The sequence below is a fragment of the Equus przewalskii genome, chromosome 1, assembly GCF_037783145.1.
Source record: "Equus przewalskii isolate Varuska chromosome 1, EquPr2, whole genome shotgun sequence".
Lineage (NCBI taxonomy): Eukaryota > Metazoa > Chordata > Mammalia > Perissodactyla > Equidae > Equus > Equus przewalskii.
In genome coordinates, this window is record NC_091831.1 from 145,140,874 (window position 1) to 145,157,399 (window position 16,526).

Genomic DNA, 16,526 nt, shown 5'->3' on the forward strand with positions numbered 1-16,526 from the left:
GATTTGGTAAGGGAGCCACGTAATTGTGCTTTAAATAAACTTTTTATTCTAAAATAATTTTAGATTTACAGAAAAGAAATTACCCTTCGTCCAGTTTCTCTTAATGTTAACATCTTACATTAGCTGGTACATTTGCAAAATGTACATTATTATTAAACAAATTCAGACTTCACTTAGATTTCACTAGTTCTTCCATTATCCTTTTTCTGTTCCAAGCTTCAATCCAGGATACTACATTGCATTTAAGTCCTCAGGTCTCCTTAGTCTCCTCTGGTCTGTAACAATTTCTCTGCCTTTGCAGCTTGAAAGCAGTAAATATATGAGCGTAGCTGTGTTCCAATAAAATTGCATTTATAGACACTAAAAGGTGAATTTCTTATAATTTTCTCATGTCATAGAATATTCTTTTGATCTTTTTTCAACCTTTTTTAAATGCAAAAACCATTCTTAGCTCATGGGCAGTAGGAAAACAGGCAGCAGGTTGGTTTTGGTTTACCGACACTTTCTCTGGAGTAATTTCTAAGATAGGCATGGGCTTGGTTAAAAAAAAAATCCCTGAATGCAACTTATGCTTGTTTCTTACAACTAACATTGGACTTGTTCCCATGAAAAAAGAACTAACTTGTTAAATAGTTGAAGAATAGGTTAAATAGTTGAAGAACAGGGAATGAAGGTTGGGGACTAGAATTAGGCAGTTGGTCAGATGGGTAAGGGCTGGTGTGTTACCCTAGAAAGGAGAAGTTCTCTAAGCATCTCCATTCCTCCTCATCTTGTTCCATTTAGGGCAGGATAAGGGCAAAGAAGGATTGGAGAGGATATTAGCTAATTAATAATATAAAAATAACCTAGTGTAGAAAAGCAGAAACAGAATTACACTTGCCTGGGAAAACGGATAAGCTCTCCCAAGGAGAGCACAGAAGAGAGCAAATTTATCCCATTATTTATACACTGGGCTTGTAATAACACAATTACAACAGCAAACTCTCTTCCCCTTCCTTGTGTGTTCTACTATGCTCCTCTCACCGTCCACAGTCTCAATAATACCTCTGGCTATCCTCAATGCCTCTATGCCACTATGGCAACTTACTCAGGCCTGCCATCTTCCAGCAATCTAGCCTCACATCTCTTCAAGGCAGACTGCAAATAGGCAGCAGCTATTCTACTCTGTAGATTCAAAAAATAAAATAGAGAAAAAAACAATGCCCTCAATATCATGCTGTAAATAGTGAAATATCTAAGAAGGAAAATATGGTTTCCTTAACTTCTAGTCCTTTAGGTGAGATGCTACTAAAGAGCAAGATAAATACTTTTCACTATTCAATCTCCTTACTGTAAATCACAAGACTTTATACAAACTATGGCTAGTCAGATGAGATTACAGAGTGTAACAAATGAATATCCTAAAGACTAGTAATCTTCAGACAAATTCTCTCCATTACCAGCAGAGCCTTCACAACATATGTCAAATAAAAATGATCAATTAATAAAAGAATTTGTCGCTCCCAAAAATACAAATCAAAATTGGTTACAGTGGCTAGTGTTTCATCTCTGTGTTTTAAGAAAGAAATTCAGAATAATAGAGATAGATAATTAAGGAAAAAGTTTCTCAATTTTTTTCTATTTATCAAAAGCATAAAATAGGAAGTAATTGATTTTTCAGTAAAATGCTATCCACTTTACAATATGAGAAATATATTAACAGCAAAAATTACTTTTAAAAGTCAGATAAAAGATATTTAGCTCAAAATTAGTTTTAAGAGTTTAGGTCATATTTTTGCAAATGTCTACTTTATTGGCAATAAAGCCACTATAAGTCACTTGTAGAATTAGACAGGCTAGAATACTTAAAAATATAACGTTTTAAGACAAAAGTACATATTTTCATTTCTAAATTACAAAATTTATAACAAGAACATATTTTAAGTATTTTTTAAATTTACCTTTTGTTCCTGCAAAAACTGGTCTGCTAACTTTTTAATATTTTCTTCATGCTGTGCTCTTAATTCCTTGATCTGTTGTCCACACTGAAAACTAAATTACAAAGTCATTCTTTTAGGCTATCTTATCTTGGAATGAATTCTCAAAGTTGTCTAGAAGTCGACATACAATCATGAAGATAAAGCATTTAGTTAGCAGGAGAGTGGGTACGGAAGGACAAAGAGTACACGTAAAAATAGCTCACAGTCAAATTCTTAAAATATCTGAAACTTTAATACTGATAAAGCTAATTTAAAAAACAGAAATTAAAAAGATGAAAACTTCTTTTTATAACTTGCATTTATGAAGAAACAATTGTCAAAGTCAACTTCAATCACAGAACAGAAAAACACTACAGAAGAGAAAACTGTGAGACTAATATATAGTAGTAAATGAGAAAAGTTAAAATTTGAGAGTTGATAAGGAGTGGCTGCAGATGATTCATCTAAAAATTAAACACAATAGTTAAACGTTAAACACAATAATAAAAGTCCAAATCATAATAAGAGCGAGACGGAAGAAACTAATAAAGAAGACAGAATGGAGCCATCAAGAGAAAATGTAGAGGAGCAAAACAGATAAAGATTGTGAATTTCCATTGGACAAGTAGTCAAAGGATACAAATAGAGCATTCATGCAAAAAAGAACAGTTAATAAATATATGGAAAAATGTCAACCTTCACCATCAAAAACGCAAATTAAACTTCCTATATGTATATATGGTACTATCTTATTCCTATAATAGCAAAATTAAGTTAGAATTGGGGTCGGCCCAGTGGCCTAGTGAGTAAGTATGTGCTGTGCTTCAGTGGCCCAGGGTTTGTGGGTTTGGATCCCAGGCATGGACCTACACACCACTCATCAAGCCATACTGTGGCAGTGTCCCATATACAAAACGGAGAAAGGCTGGCACAGATGTTAGCTCAGTGACAATCTTCCTTAAGCAAAAAGAGGAAGATTGGCATCAGATGTTGGCTCAGAGTTAATCTTCCTCACACACACAAAAAATTGTTAGAGTTATAAAAGCCAACGTTGGGGGGCTATGGGGAAACATTTACCTTATAAATTACTACAATCATTTTAGAAAGCAATCTTTCATACATGTGATAAGAGCAACAAAACCAATAAAACATTCTGTCTCAGGAATTCTGTATTTAAGAATATATACCAGTGAAATAACATAAGAAGGGAAAAATCCTTTTTGGATAAGGATTTTTATAGATGGTAGTCATAATAGTGAGAAAAGGAAAACTCCTACAATCGTCCAGCAATTGGGAAAGATTACACAAGTTCTGCTACATTAATGTGCTGGAATAATATATTACCTCTAAATATGTTAAATCTTTAAACCTATAGATATATGAAAAACTATTGAATATTGTTAGATTAAAATACATATAAGTAAGTAGATGCATATTGATAACCTACAAGAGTAAGAAGTCAGAAATGGATAAACAGTGTTTTAAAATATGGCAAATCTTTCTAATTTTTGGTGCACAGACCTAAAAAATACCTTTTGATGTAAAATTGATTAAAGATATAATAAAGGTTTTCAAAGAGAGATTGCTAGGAAGGCCCTTAAGAGGTTCCCTGACCTTATCACCACCTGAGTGTAGAATAGTAAGCCAGGGGACTGAAGTGCAGAGCACGGGAAGCAGCTGGCACTCAGTCTCTCAGCTATTCTGGGGACATCTCCCAGTGCTTGATTCATCTTCTGGATGCCCCTCAAAAAGAACCATGGAATCTTCTTTCAACTTTTGCCAGCTCTAATTCAATAAAACTCAGGCTTTGCAAGATTTTCTGTCTCACGATGAACTCTACTACACAGGCAGATTCAACATGCCTTGTAAGAGGGATTTTCATGGTGTTTAACACATCAAAATAAGAGAGAATGGATTTCAAAGAGGTATAAAAACACAACAGAAAAGGAATTTAAAGACCTAAGAAAACAAAAGAAGAGAAGAAAAGAAAAACAGAAGGCAGAAAGAAAAATTAAGTGTCCAAAAGTTGGACAAATATTCCAGACTCATAAATATTCGTTGCATGTAGCATCTTACCTCTCATATTCTAACCTCTTCACAAGATAAGTATTGTTTTTCCTATAGTCCTGAAGCTGGTCTTCCTGTCGAAGAAACTCCTGACGAAGCTCAGCAACTTGCTCTGTCCACACAAGGTAAAATCAAAGGAACAAAGTTTACTCACTCTAATGTAATGCTTCCTACTGAGAAGTTATGGGATTTTAAAAATTATATACACTTCTCAATTTCTTTACTCATACTCTCAAGGAGTTAAATTATATAATTAGTACCTCATTTAAGTGCTTTTTATAACACATGCATGAGCACTAAAATTTATTTTTAAAACAAAATGCCTCAGTGGCTTTCACATCAGAAATATTTAACAATTACACATCCTTTCACAGTATGTAGACATATACTAAACTGTGGAGATAGTACCAAAAAAACCCCTGCCTATCTCTTTAAACTTATCTGTTTTATAAAAGTAGGGGGAAAAAATCCTATTTTCTAGATATGTTGACTATGGGTACAGAATTCAAGGCTTCTTTTTCATTTAAATCACATTTGACTTCCAACTTAGGTGCCAATCACTTTAGATCACATTTCTAGTTCTGCTACTGATGCTAGGTCCACATACACCAAGATTCCATTCAAAGCTCATAATTTCTGGACTAGGGCTGAAAGTTTTAGTTTTAACGAATAACATGAAATTCCAAGCCAGATAATAAATTAAAAGCTAGGCCAGATGCTCTTTTGTGAACATTTAATCCATAATCAATATGGCCCCACATTTTCTAGAATTGCTCCTGCTTCATCTGATCCTACCAATAAAAGAAATGCAGGCAGAGAGAGTAAATGTCAGTTTCTTGGATTGCCATGTGTCTTCTTTATTTTGAACTCAAAGATACTCTGTCTAGTGTGGCTGCTGCAGGTCACCATAGCAGGATTCTCAGAGTAACTTAACATGAGATCAGGTCCAAGGCTGATTGTGCAGGATGTTCTGTCTCTGACCGTAACACCAGGGCATGTTATAGAAAGGCATGGCTATACTCTCTCAATTTAATTTCCAAAGATTAGCGATATAGTTAAGAAAGGGTTGCCTAGGACCAGCTCTTAAAGCAAAAAACTATCTACTTCTACACATTTTTATTTCAAATTTTCTTTCAGTAATAGGCATAAAAATAAGGTGAGCTACTAAAAATAAATCAGTGTATACTCGAATGTTAATTCATTACCTCAGGGATTAAAAACCAACTCATTCCTTTTATTTCCAAGAAAATATTATCTACCCTTAAGTTTTTTTAAGGGTCTCACTGTGTACTAAATTTCATTAAATCCAGTATTAATTTCAATGAAAAGAGTCAAATCTGGATTTTATAATCAGCTTGTCAAGAAGTTTGTTTCAATAGAAATGGTTTCCAAGGTGTAAAAGTCACATTAATGAAATTCAACCGTAAGAGTGCAAGTTCCAGTAACTGCAGTAAAACCAAAAGTTATACAATTATGAGTTCAAATCAAAGCCTTTTTCTCTGTTGAAGAGTATCATACAAATTTCAAAACATCTCAAGATCTACTTCAACCCATACAGTACAATAAAGATTTTTACTCAATAACATAGGCTGTCATTTTCTTTTGACATATACTAGTGGAAGCCACAGGATTTCTTATTCAATTGATCTATTACTATTTAATAAGAAATATACTTTAACGGCAAGCAGAATTATTTATAAAAATTGCAAGCTGGAAGGAGCACTGACAGGGTGGCATTTTCTGTGTCATCCTAATACACTCCTGTAAGTCAAAAAGAGTATAAAATGGACACAAATGCAACAAAAATAAATGTGGTCACCCAGGAATCAAATTTCTAAGAGAAAGTCAAAGCTGCTCTAAATCATAGATATCAAAAAGTTAATAATTTCCATTTTAAGATTACAACACACAAATAACACTTCCTAATGGTTTTGCTAGGTGAAGAGCAAAATTCCAATAAATTGCAAAGCCAGCTCAGGTTGGCTTCTTCAAGAGGATGACAAAAATACATTAATTAATTCCATCTAAAGAGGTTCAAAATGGTTATAGAAAAAAGACATATTTATGAAATTAAAGATCATGTATTACCCACGTATATAAACTTAAGAGTCACTGCATGCAAAGTTTTATGATATACAGCGTTGTAATCAAAAGGTGGGAGGAAGAAGAGGGGTAGCCCTCAGACCCCAAACTCCAAAGACCAGCAACAGTGTGAAGTAATGTAAGCAGAGCACAAAGCTTGCTCTCCTTACCTATTATTTTCCATAAAAGTTTTAGTTATCTCCTATCACTTCATCTAAGTGAAAAAAAAAATAGATAGATATATATACACACATATATGCCTGTGTGTGTGTATCCAGGTTTCTTCCTGGTTTCTTTTAGGCTTCCTTCTGTTCTAGGTTTCTTTCTGTTCCCAGGGTATCTAAAACATTAAGCTTGGAGGACCTGTCCAAAGCATCCCTAGACCTGAATGAATTATTTTAGCAGATTAGACAATGTACACAGGGATCATTCCTTACCCTTTTCCCTAGAAATGTGATGGCCTCTGAAGCTACAGCTCAATTTTCTTTGAGAACTCTTTCAACAATATTTCATTACGTGAACCATCTGTCTACAGCACAAGACTAAGAGGCAGACTTCATATTTTAACTTGCATTTATTATATATAAAGCAACATTAAAAATTGTTTTATACTACCTTCAGAAAAAAGGATAGATGTTTTGCTATCAGAGGAGCTTTGTTCATAAAATTTTATTTCATTTAGCTAACTTACTATTTCTTAACTTTTGAGGAGTTTAGACATATAGTGACCTTTCTTTATATTTAGTCTGTAATTAAGTTTCTTACCCTTTAAATGATGTATGTCTGCCATCTGATATGATATGTTGTTCTGTAGTTTAACCTGAAAAAAAAATTGTTTTCATTTTACTAAAGAATACGTAGTTTTGCTCATATTTACTTTTTTTTGCTCATATTCATTTTGAGGCTTGATCATAAATACAAAAGAAAAATCTTGAATTAGCTATGTATAACCTACCTCTTTCCAAAAAGAATTAGAGATAATTTCTGATTTTTTAATACTTATTTTAAATTTGCAGAAGAATATTCATTTTACTTAGTATACAGTATAACAACTTTCGAAAGCTTTAAAGTTTGAGTTGAATATTGATTAATGATGTTTTTTCAAAATCTTACCAGAAAAGACCTCTTACTAACTCTACATTAAGAATTGTTTGAATCAATTAATATCAAATCAAAAGTAATTAATGCTTATCAAGCTCCCATATGATGACAGATACTACACAGGACTCATTGCTGTGGTCACTGTCCTCTCGGAGCCAGTATACAAGAACACCAGGAACTTAAAACTATACTCAAGTATAACTCAAATTAAGACTTACCACTTAATTTAGAAATGAAAACAAAGCCTTGGATAACCAGAATGCCATACACCAAGAACCACTGTGTCTCAGTTCTTGCTTAAACAGGTTTCATCTAATTGTAAAACGCAATTAAAGTATCACTACAAATGAAGTCTCTTGTCAACCTCAAGAGTAACTTTATGTTGAAAGGAATAGTCAGATTCATACTGATGAGAAGCAGTACCATAAGTGATAAAATAATGATGAGAAATACCACTTTAATCTCTAAAGAATATTTTTAAAACTTTTTATTTTGAAATAATTATAGATTCACGGGAAATTGCAGATAGCACAGAGAAGTTCCCATGTACCCTTCACACGATTTCCTCCAATGGGTACATCTTACATAACTATAGTACAACATCAAAACCAGGAAACTGACATTGGTACAATCTGTATATATAGTTCCATGCCATTTTATCATATGTATAGATTTAAGCACCATCAGAATCAAGGTACAAAACTATTCTATCATCACAAAAATCTCCTTCATGGTATCCTTTATAGTCAAACCTATCTCCCTTTCCCCCCCACTATCCCTGACCCCTGGTAACCATTAATTTGTTCTCCATCTCTGCAATTTTGCCATTTCAAGAATGTTATATAAATGGAATCATATAGTATGTGACCTTTTGAGATTTTTTTTTCACTCAGTATGATGCATACATAGTTGTTGCATGCAACAATAGTTTATTCCTCTTTATTTCTGAGAAGTATTCCAGGAGATAAATGCACTAGTTTGTTTAAGCATTCAATTACTGTAGAACATTTTGGTTGTTTCTAGTTTTTGGCTATTACAAATACAGCTGCTATGAAAAATTGCATACAGGTTTTTACGTGAAGATTAGTTTTCATTTCTCTGGGATAAACCCCCAGGAGTAAGATTGCTGCGTTGTAATAATAAGTATATGTTTTTTAAGAAACTGTCACAGTATTTTTCAGAGTGGCCATACCATTTTCAATTACATTTTAGAACCTGCTATGCCAAGGCCTGGATGGGAGAGCATAAACAATTAGAAAACAGCAGAACAGTCTGAAGAAATCAGTATGCAAGGTGGCATCTAAAGCAGTATAATTACTGTAGGAATTCAGAGATGATTTATACCTAGTATGATCAGGGACAGCATCACAGAAGGGATTTCATTTGAATTAGGCATTGAAGGTTAGGTAAACCTTAAATAAGTAGAAAAAGGCATTTCAGACAGAGGAGATGGGATTAAAAAAAGGTACAGAGGCAAGAAAGTATTGACACCAGGTACCTGGGGGTTACTGTAGATATTCAAAAAGAAGGTGATTGCCTTTTGACCTTGTTCCCAGCACAGACATGGATGAATCTTGTCAATTTGCTGTTTTCTGGTTTAACTTGTGGGGTGACTCAGGTCTCGAGGATTTCAGTTTGTTATGCAGAAGAAAGACAATGCCTTCGGGGAGGTTGCCATCACCAGATGGCTGGCCCTCAGCAGCCTTTGCAGATTGCCCAAGGGCTTATCAGGAGTAACCCCTTTGTTTCTCGGAAGCTCCTCCTGCCAAGCCCCTTAGCCCTATAAAACCCCACTGCTTCTTGCTCTGGTTAAAGTAGATTTGAGTGAACCCATGCTCCCTCCTTCTTGTCTTGGCCAACTCAAATGCGGCCTTTCTCCATTTCCAAGCACTGACGTTTTAGTCTTTGGTTTGCCGCGCATTGGGCACAGTCACTTGAGATTAAGAGGTATCAGCATGAGACACGTATGACGACCCCACCAAAGTACTGTTTGGCTACAGCATATGAAACAGGGGAAAGAAGAGTGGGAAAGGAAGTTGGAAAAAGAAGACCATGGAAGGCCCTTAAGCCCCAGGTAGAGTCTATTCTTCAAACTGAGAGCCAGTGACTTTCAAATTTCAAATGAAAGTATATCCATAAACAAATAACAGATGAAAGCAGACCTACTCTAGTTGAAGCAGGAGTGGGAGTCTAGGGGTCCCTCTTTCTTTTCCCCTAGAGCCCTGGGGACTTTGAAGAATGAAGTTTAAAATATAATGCTGATAATCAGTCATAAAAAGGAAGGAAGTACACTGATACATGCTACGATATGGATAAGCTTGAAAACATTATAAATGATAAATGAAAGAAGCCAGTCACAAAAGGACAAATATTGTAATGAGTCTACTTATATGAAATGTACAGATTAGGCAAATCCATAAAGACAAAAAGTAAATTAGTAGTTTCCAAGGTCTGGAGGGAGGAAGGAATAAAAAGTGACTTCTTAATGGGCAGAGTTTCTTTTTGGGGTGAGGAAAATGTTCTTGAATTACATAGTGGTGATGGTTGCACAACACTGTGAATATACTAAAAACCACTGAATTGTACACTTTAGGGTGAATTTTGTAGTATATAAATTATATCTCAACTTTTTTAATGCAAAAAAATAAAAATGCTGAGGGTACTATGGGGCACCATTCAGGAAACAGGCTAAAACAATGGACAAACACTTGGCACTCAAGGAGTTGATTATTTAGGAGAGGCAGTCAAGTAAATAGGCAATTACAATATAGTAAAATAAATGGTATTATTGGGTTCTACAGACATGATAGGAGAACTTAGTGGAAGTACTTAAATCCATTTCTAGGGGATCAAGGGGAGGATTCTGGAGATGATGATGATAACTGAAATAAGTCCAGAAGGAAGAGTACTGTTTAGTTAGGTGAAATTAGGGAGAGGGTAAGGAGGAAAGACATTCAAGGCATGTGTCAAAAGTTAGAAGTGAAAAACACTGCATATTACAGAAACTGCAAGCAGTTCTAACAGCTGGAACAGAGAGTTAGGGGGAAGTGATAAGAAACAGGGCTAGAAAGGTTAGCAAGGTCCATATTATGAAGGGTCTTGCCAAGTAATGTGGATACATTCTGTAGGCTTTGGACAAGCTTTAAAGGACTTGAAGTAAAGTAGTGAAAGCCAATTTGCAATTTAGAAAAGTCAATCTGGCTTCAGCATGATGAGTGGACCAAGAGACCAGGCTAGATAGAAGTAAGAGAGCAGGAGACTGCTGTTGTATTTCAGGTAACAGAGAACGTTGGTCTAAGCCAGGGCTGGGCAAACTATGACCTGTGAGCCAAAGCCAGCCTGCTGCCTGTTTTTGTAGGGATGGCAAGCTAGGGAGTTTTCATTTTTATTTATTTATTTTTGGGGGGGGTCAAAGTCTATATTTCACCTTTATTATTTTTTCATTTATTTTTACTTTTTCTTGAGATTACGATAGTTTACAACCCTGTGAAATTTCAGTTGTACATTATTGTTTGTCAGTCATGTTGTAGGTACATCACTTTACCCTTTGTGCCCACACCCTACCATCCCTTTCCCCTGGTAACCACTAATCTGTTCTCTTTGTCTACATGTTTAACTTTCACATATGAGTGGAGTCATACAGAGACTGTCTTTATCTGGCTTATTTCACTTAACATAATTCCCTCAAGGTTCATCCATGTTGTTGTGAATGGGACAATTTTATCCTTTTTGATGGCTGAGCAGTATTCCATTGTGTATATACACCATATTTTCTTTATCCAATCATCAGTTGATGGGCACTTAGGTTGCTTCCAACATCTTGGCTATTGTAAATAATGCTGCAATGAACATAGGGGTGCATGGGACTTTTGAAATTGCTGATTTCAAGTTCTTTGGATAGATACCCAGTAGTGGGATGGCTGGGTCATACAGTATTTCTATTTTTACTTTTTTGAGAAATCTCCATACTGTTCTCCATAGTGCCTGCACCAGTTTGCATTCCCACTAACAGGGTATGAGGGTTCCTTTTTCTCCACAACCTCTCCAACATTTGTTACTTTTTGTTTTGGTTATTTTTGCCATTCTAACGGGTGTAAGGTGATATCTTAGTGTATTTTTGATTTGCATTTCCCTGATGATCAATGATGATGAGCATCTTTTCATGTGCCTATTGGCCATCCGTATATCTTCTTTGGAGAAATGTCTGTTCATGTCCCCTGCCCACTTTTTGATCAGATTGTTTGATTTTTTGTTATTGAGTTGGGTGAGTTCTTTATATAGTATGGAGATTAACCCTTTGTCAGATATATGACTTGCAAATATTTTTTCCCAATTGGTGGTTTGTTTTTTTGTTTCAATCCTGTTTTCCCTGGCTTTGAAGAACCTCTTTAGTCTGATGAAGTCCCATTTGTTTATTCTTTCTATTGTTTCCCTTCTCTGAGAAGACATGGTGTCCGAAAAGATCCTTTTAATACTGATGTCAAAGAGTGTACTGCCTATATTTTCTTCTAGAAGCCTTATGGTTTAAGGTCTTAGCTTTAGGTCTTTGATCCATTTTGAGTTTATTTTGGTGAATGGTGAAAAAGAATGGTCAATTTTCATTCTTTTACGTGTGGCTGTCCAGTTTTCCCAGCACCATTTGTTGAAGAGACTTTCTTTTCTCCATTGTATGCCCTCAGCTCTTTTGTCGAAGATTAGCTGTCCGTAGATGTGAGGTTTTATTTCTGGGCTTTCAATTCTGTTCCATTGATCTGTGCACCTGTTTTTGTACCAGTACCACACTGTTTTGATTACTGTAGCTTTGTAGTATGTTTTGAAGTCAGGGATTGTGATGCCTACAGCTTTGTTCTTTTTTCTCAGGATTGCTTTAGCGATTTCGGGTCTTTTGTTGCCCCATATGAATGGGCGTTTTATATTTTTAAGTGGTTGGGGGTAAAAAGTTAGAGTAACATTTTGTGAATTATATGAAATTCAAATTTCACTGTCTATAAATATAGTAGTATGGGAAAACAGCCCACACACATTCTTTTACATATTGTGTATGGCTGCTTTTGAGCTACAGTGATTGCGACAAAGACCGTATGGCCTGCAAAACCTGAAGTATTTACTATCTGGCCCTTTATAGAAAAAGTTTGCTGACCCCTGGTCTAAACTAACAGAATGAGAACAGAGAGGTAAATATATGTGAGAGATTAAATTAAAGAGGAAGAATGAACAGTTTTATTGATTGATTAGATACAAGGGTAAAAAAAGAAAATCAGGATGATTTCTAAAGTAGGGGGACTAGATGAGTCAGGTTGCAATACTCCATAATAGGGAAACACAGACTTGGGGTGGGAAGAAGTGGGAAGATGACTTTTTCAGATTTAGACCTGTTGAATTTGAGGCACTTGTGACATACTCAAGAAGAGATCTTCAGTAGGTAGTTGGATATGTGGGTCTGGAGCTTAGGCATTGATGATGTGAGAGTCATTAGCATACAAATGGTAATTAAAGACATAGGAATGAAATCACTGATGGAAAGCTGCAGAGGTAGCAGGAAAAACTGACACCATCAACTATGTGATCAGTTGATCACTAATAACAGCTCTCAAATAACTTTTATTTTTATAATTGCAGTACCATTGGTTTATAACATCTAATAACTTCTAATTAGCCTATGTTTACTTTCTTTCCCACTTCTTTTATTTTCATGATCCAATTTCTTTTGTATTTTTTTCCCCTTCAGAGAACATAATCTTTTTTCTTGTTTTTGACAAGTTTGCATTATTTTGTTTTTTTAATCTATTTTTATGATGCTATTCCAGCTTCTCTACAGTCTTTATTTTAAACTTGCTTTTGAAATTACTAGACAGATGCTGTCCTTGAATACTAGGCTAGGAGGAACCTCAGCTTCCCTGGACTGTCTCTTTTATATCCTTATACACTTAAAAAAAGTTTTAATGGAGGAGGGAAAATTCAATCTACAGATTAAAAAAATACTTAGTAAAGGATTATATAGGCAGTACTGCTTTATTCTTATTGCTTTAATTTTCTCTTCAATCTTCTTTATTGAGAATGGAGACACTGATCCTAATGTTCACATATAAAGACTTCACGTTTCAAGGGCTGCTCTAGAACAATATATTTTACATGGTATTAAAGAGAAAATCACAGCTTGTCTAAACAAAAGCCTTTTCTTAATACAAGCAGAATGAATTTATTTCCCATCCCATTCCTCTGTCATGTAAGGATTTTTCAGTTAGCTTCTCAGACCCCCTTTATGGCACACTGTTCCCTTAGCATTTCATGTTCTCATTATTCCTGTCAATCTCTCCAGTAGGATTCTCACAAAACTCTTATATTCAGTGTTTACTATCACTATCAGCAAGTACCAGTTCCCAATTTCTCTCACTTCCTATTAACACTAGTTTCACTGTGCTAGTTATCTCACCTTCCTTATGCCTTTGAACAGAGATGCCAAGGATCTGTTCAAAGACCTCATAGAGCCCAGCTGGTAGGTCATTAAACCCAGAAATTATCTTTCCTCTACAGCAATTTTATTACGTTGCTCACTTTTAGAATTTAGATGTCCGCTACTAAATTATCTGTTGTTCTTTTTGACACTGCAATATTACAGGCATCTGATCCTTCTTCTCTCCACATACATACTCCACTCCCAAAATTCTTACCTAGCTCCTAAAATGGTTTGTTTAAGACTTCTAACATTCAATGTTGTCTTTGTAAGGAAATCTGACAGTATTTTTACCTACCATGACACTCCCTTGTATGACTGCAAAATCTAAGAATGTAAAGCAATGATTTAATTTTGACTTTAATCTTATGTCTTCTATCATCTTAAGTCTGTTTATGAAGACTTCTCCCATTTAGTTTCTGATTTTTAATATTTGCTCCAACTTCGTTTTTCTTTCCTTTTACGCTTTTCAATGATCATTTGTGCACACAGATGGTCTCTTTAGCTCTTTTTTTTTTTTTTAAGATTGGCACCTGAGCTAACTGTTGCCAACCTTTTTTTTCCTTTGTCTTTCCCACAAAGCCACCCTAGTACATAGTTGAATATTCTAGTTGTGAGTGCCTCTAGTTGTGCTATGTGGGACACGGCCTCAGCACAGCCTAATTAATGAGCGGTGCCATGTCGGTGCCCAGGATCCGAACCAGTGAAACCCCGGGCGGCCAAAGCATAGTGAGCGAACATAACCACTCGGCCACCGGGCCAGCCCCTCTTTAGCTATTTAAATCCTTTGGTTTTAACCCTTCCTCTGAAAGTGAAATGGGCAAAGAGTTAGCCATTGATGATTAAGTAGCTAGGAACTAAAGGTTTTTTTCCTTTTTGCAATTACTGATTATAGCTTTTAGCTATTTAACCCACCCATTGTTAACTGTGCTGTTTAGGCAATATGCTATCTGACTCCCACTAGGTTCCTATAGATAACATCTCCCTGGAGCCTGGGTCACCATGGTAATGGGTGTTTGAGCTGTTTTTCAGGAATTAGAACACCTTTGTCTACTCCAGGCTGGTTGAGACCACCAACTCATCAACTGGGCCCATGTAGATGTCCAACAGGCAACCTTTTGATGTCAAGAGGCTAAAAACTGCACCCTCAGATTATGCTAACACCACCTCAGATCATGAAAAGGCATGAAGTCTGACTACGTTTGTGCACATCATCAACTACCTCAATTCTCCTCACCTGCAATCACCTATCTCCACATCTCAGACCACCTTGCCCCCCATCCCATAAATATCCCTGAGTCCCTATTTTTGGGAAGCTGACTTGAGACTCATGCTCTCGCTTCCTCACATGGCTGCCTTGTGATTAAATTCTCTCTCTGCTGCAATCTCGTCATCTCAGTGTTCAGCTTTCTGAGCAGCAGGCAAAAACGACCCTGGCGCAGTAACAAAAGCCTTCACTTCTTTTAAACTCCCACCATCTCATCACCTTCAAAAGGAGGCTTGGCTTCCCTTCTGATTATTCCTTCTCATAGTTCTAATTCCCTTGTGTTCTAACAAGAAAGTGTTTATCTTTTAAATGATTCTGCCAAAATTTCCCAGTTTTTTTCTTCTTCTTCTTCTCCTTCTCCCCAAAGCCCCCAAGTACACAGTTGTATATTCTAGTTGTAGGTCCCTCTGGTTGTCTATGTGGGATGCCGCCTCAGCATGGCCTGATGAGCGGTACCATGTCTGTGCCCAGGATCCGAACTGGCAAAATCCTGGGCCAACAAAGCAGAACTCACAAACTTAACCACTCGGCCACAGGGCCAGCCCCAAAACTCCCCAGTTTTTGAGAAATTAATTTGAGTTCTTACCACTGCAAGGTTGGAAAAAAGATATTTCACTTTGCCACTGATGGGGCTCAGGCCCAGCTGCCGCAAAATAAGCCACTTTGGCATACTGATTATTTTAAATTAAAGTTACTTAAGAAACAGCCGATGCAAGAAGGACACTGACCCTCCCCTCTGTTCCCCTGAAAACAGGAAACAAATCTCCCACGTGAAAGGTATCCTCCATGCCACAGGAGGCAGAGAGACATTCTTATGGCCAGAGATACAGAATTCAGGGCCAAGAAGGCTATGTGAACAAATTGCTTAGTTTCTTCACTAATTAGTACCCAAGCCTAAGTTTCTTTGTCTTATCGGTTCTTTACAAATGTATTGTTTCTTTGTCTAAAAGGTATAAAAGCTGCCTGCTTCGGTCACTTCTTTGAATTTTCATATTTCTATGAGCTCCCATACATACAAAATTAAATTTGTTTTCTCCTGTTCATCTGTCTTGTATCAATTTAACTATCAGGCCAGCCAAAGAACCTGGAAGGGGAGAGGAAAAAGTTTTTCCTCCCCACCACCACATATACTTTCTATTGAACTGGCAATGCTATAGGAGCACTTTCCTTTTTTCTAAGTATATTCCAGACAGGTAACAGTACATAAACTCTAAGAAGTATTACTTAATCCTGATTTTATAAAGGGATTCTCATTGCCTCGCTTCATAGGTCCCTTTTTGGTTACTTTCAGACTTTTCCCAAAATATCCTTATTTACAATATGCAAGAAAGATACCAAATAATTATTTTCCCTTTCAAATTTCTTTGGGGATGAGAGAGATAGGTGTGTGTAGATAGACAGATAGATAGATAGATAGATAGACCCACATACATTCACAAACACAGCCCCCATCCCCTTGCCTAAATTACATCTATGGTCAGACAGACTCCAACCCAAATCCTTCAAAAATCCAGAATACTCAAAACATCTTGCCTGGCTCTAGAGTCTACTGGGAAGGGCCTCACATGCAGTCATTTCAAAAACAAAACTTTTTTTT

The 16,526-nt window shown here is 36.1% G+C and overlaps 1 protein-coding gene across 3 annotated transcripts in view; it reads right to left on the reverse strand.

Moving 5' to 3' along the window:
• Window positions 1–16,526, reverse strand: part of GOLM2 (golgi membrane protein 2) — a 102,446-nt gene that overhangs the window by 54,242 nt on the left and 31,678 nt on the right. For all 3 annotated transcript variants that reach the window (XM_070581859.1, XM_008531240.2, XM_008531241.2), the window contains 3 exons: window positions 6,873–6,927; window positions 4,035–4,137; window positions 1,941–2,031 (listed from right to left, as the gene is read on the reverse strand). In XM_070581859.1, coding sequence (XP_070437960.1) covers window positions 1,941–2,031; window positions 4,035–4,137; window positions 6,873–6,927 — 249 coding nt within the window. The remainder of the gene's footprint in view (window positions 1–1,940; window positions 2,032–4,034; window positions 4,138–6,872; window positions 6,928–16,526) is intronic.